Source organism: Nothoprocta perdicaria, unplaced genomic scaffold (assembly GCF_003342845.1).
Source record: "Nothoprocta perdicaria isolate Ctin4 unplaced genomic scaffold, notPer1 scaffold_12, whole genome shotgun sequence".
NCBI lineage: Eukaryota > Metazoa > Chordata > Aves > Tinamiformes > Tinamidae > Nothoprocta > Nothoprocta perdicaria.
The window spans coordinates 2,924,667-2,926,659 of NW_020454316.1; the positions used below are offsets into that span (position 1 = coordinate 2,924,667).

The 1,993-nt window shown below is 57.7% G+C and overlaps 1 protein-coding gene across 1 annotated transcript in view; it reads right to left on the bottom strand.

Moving 5' to 3' along the window:
* The window catches only part of BUD31 (BUD31 homolog), a 2,238-nt gene extending 709 nt beyond the window's left edge, over positions 1 to 1,529 (bottom strand). The window contains exons 1-3 of the mRNA XM_026053968.1: positions 1,363 to 1,529; positions 599 to 721; positions 207 to 373 (exon numbers count right to left, since the gene is read on the bottom strand). Of these exons, the coding sequence (XP_025909753.1) occupies positions 207 to 373; positions 599 to 721; positions 1,363 to 1,456 (384 nt within the window). The 5' untranslated portion in view covers positions 1,457 to 1,529. The remainder of the gene's footprint in view (positions 1 to 206; positions 374 to 598; positions 722 to 1,362) is intronic.
* Between the last annotated feature and the right edge of the window lie 464 nt (positions 1,530 to 1,993).

Consider the following 1,993-nt stretch of genomic DNA (forward strand, 5'->3'; position numbering starts at 1 on the left):
CTCTTTTTGTACACACTTCAAATGGCTGCATGCCAAACCAGTAACAGCTGACTTAATTTAAGTAGATATTGGCTGTACTACAAAACATAGAATGTATTAAAACTGGAATTTTCCAGAGAGCATTGCCTCCTTTGCTTTCTCTGACCAGGTTAAGTCGGAATTGCAAAGCTCCAGACAGAAGTAAAGAAAGAAAGAAGACAGCTCACCACTTCCAGCTTGCTTTTTGGCACCCTGCAGATGCAGTTGGTTCCGAAGTTGGTGTCTCGCGTCTGGATGCACCGCAGGCAGCAGAGGTTCTCGTAGCCCTGTTTCTTCCACTTTGCAATCAGGTTTTTGTCAGCGTATCCTTCCTTGATGCAGTACTCGTAGAGCTCTGCAGAAGAGCAGGCAGCATCACCAACAGCTCCCAGTAACCATTACGAGGACGCACTGGATGGACCCACTAGCAGTTAAAGCTGGTCAGATGCCACCTTCTCTCCATCTTCCCTCCCCAGAACCTTAATCGTCCCATCAACACCACGGTGCAAGTGTGTTCACAGGCAGACATCTCATTCTGGGGCAGTTTCCCCTCCCCAAGATAAAAACTTCCATTCCTCACCTCTGCTGATGGCTTTTCTTTTATAGAAGAGGTCAAAAATGTAACGTGTCTTCTGGTGATGAATCCGGAAGATAGGCCAAAGGGATTCCACTTTCCTCTTCCCCTCGTGAGGCTCAGTCTCCGCTGYAGGGAACACAAACATGCGAGAGCAGCTAACGAGGCCCGGCCGTCTGGCTGCAAACTCATTTCCTTAGTCACAACAAGTGCTCAGAAAATCCATAACTTTAAAGCATTACAGATAGAGACAGAGGAATCTGACCCGGTACAGATCCTTTAGGGAATGGAGACGCAAACCGAAGGGCAGCGGTGACGACACGTCCCAGCGCTGGGGCTGGACGGGACTTTGTGGCTGCCCGCGCTCATCCGACCGGAGCGACAGCCTGGACTGGAACTGCGGGTCCCTCCGCGCTCGCCCACGAGCTTCGGCCGGGGGCTCTGCATGGGGAGCCCTCAAACAGCTCCGCATCAAATCCCGGCTTGGAACACAGCCGGAAAAGCCCAGTTCTGACCCACATCCCACCTTCCCATATGCCCCCTGCCTCGAGAGCAGAAGCTACTGTGACTCCAGCTCCCAAACACTTGGAATCCACAGCATCGCTGCCTAGGTATAAATACATATATGAGCTGTATATATATGAGGCATAAAAATATATGAGGTATAAAAAGGCTCATTGGCATTTGCAGGTGCAGGAGAGCTTCCCAAAGCGGTTGGGAATTATCCGGCTCCGGACACCCATCCCTGGACATGCAGCTCTGCCGCTCACCTTCCCTCATCTTCTGATCCAGCTCATCCAGCGTGGGCTCGATGAGCTCCCAGCCGTCCGGGGGAGGCTTCCTGCTTCTCTTCACTTTGGGCATGGCCTCGGGAACAGGCGGTGGGAAGAGGCAGCGGGAGCCGGGCTCGGGCAGCGCCCCGGCCTGCGGGAGCCTCGGATCGCGAGCGGCACTAGCAGGAAGGAAGGGAGCGGGGCCGTTAGGGGCGGGAACCGCAGGAAGGCAGCGCGGAGAAGGAAAGGGGAATAGGGAGGCGCTGGGGATGGGAACGGGGATGGGAACGGGGATGGGGATGGGAAGGGGTCGGGACCAGGAGCCGCTCACCGGTCGGCGACACAAGCACCGCTTCCGCCTCGCTGTCGCGACTCGTGACGTCACGCCGCGGGGCCTTTCCCGCCAGCCGCCTCGCGCGCCTCGCTGAGGTGTCCTCCGCGGTGCCTGAAGAAAAGCCCCCACGTTGCGCCCGGCAACGGCGGCTGGATCAAGGCTGGGAGCGCTGCCTTCCTGGAGAGAGGAGCGGCCGCGTTCCCTCCGCCAGTCCCTGGAGCCGTCGGGCCGGCGCGCGGGGGAAGGCGGCTCCGGGAACAGCCCCGCGGCGGGGGCCTCGCGGGCGGGGCGGCG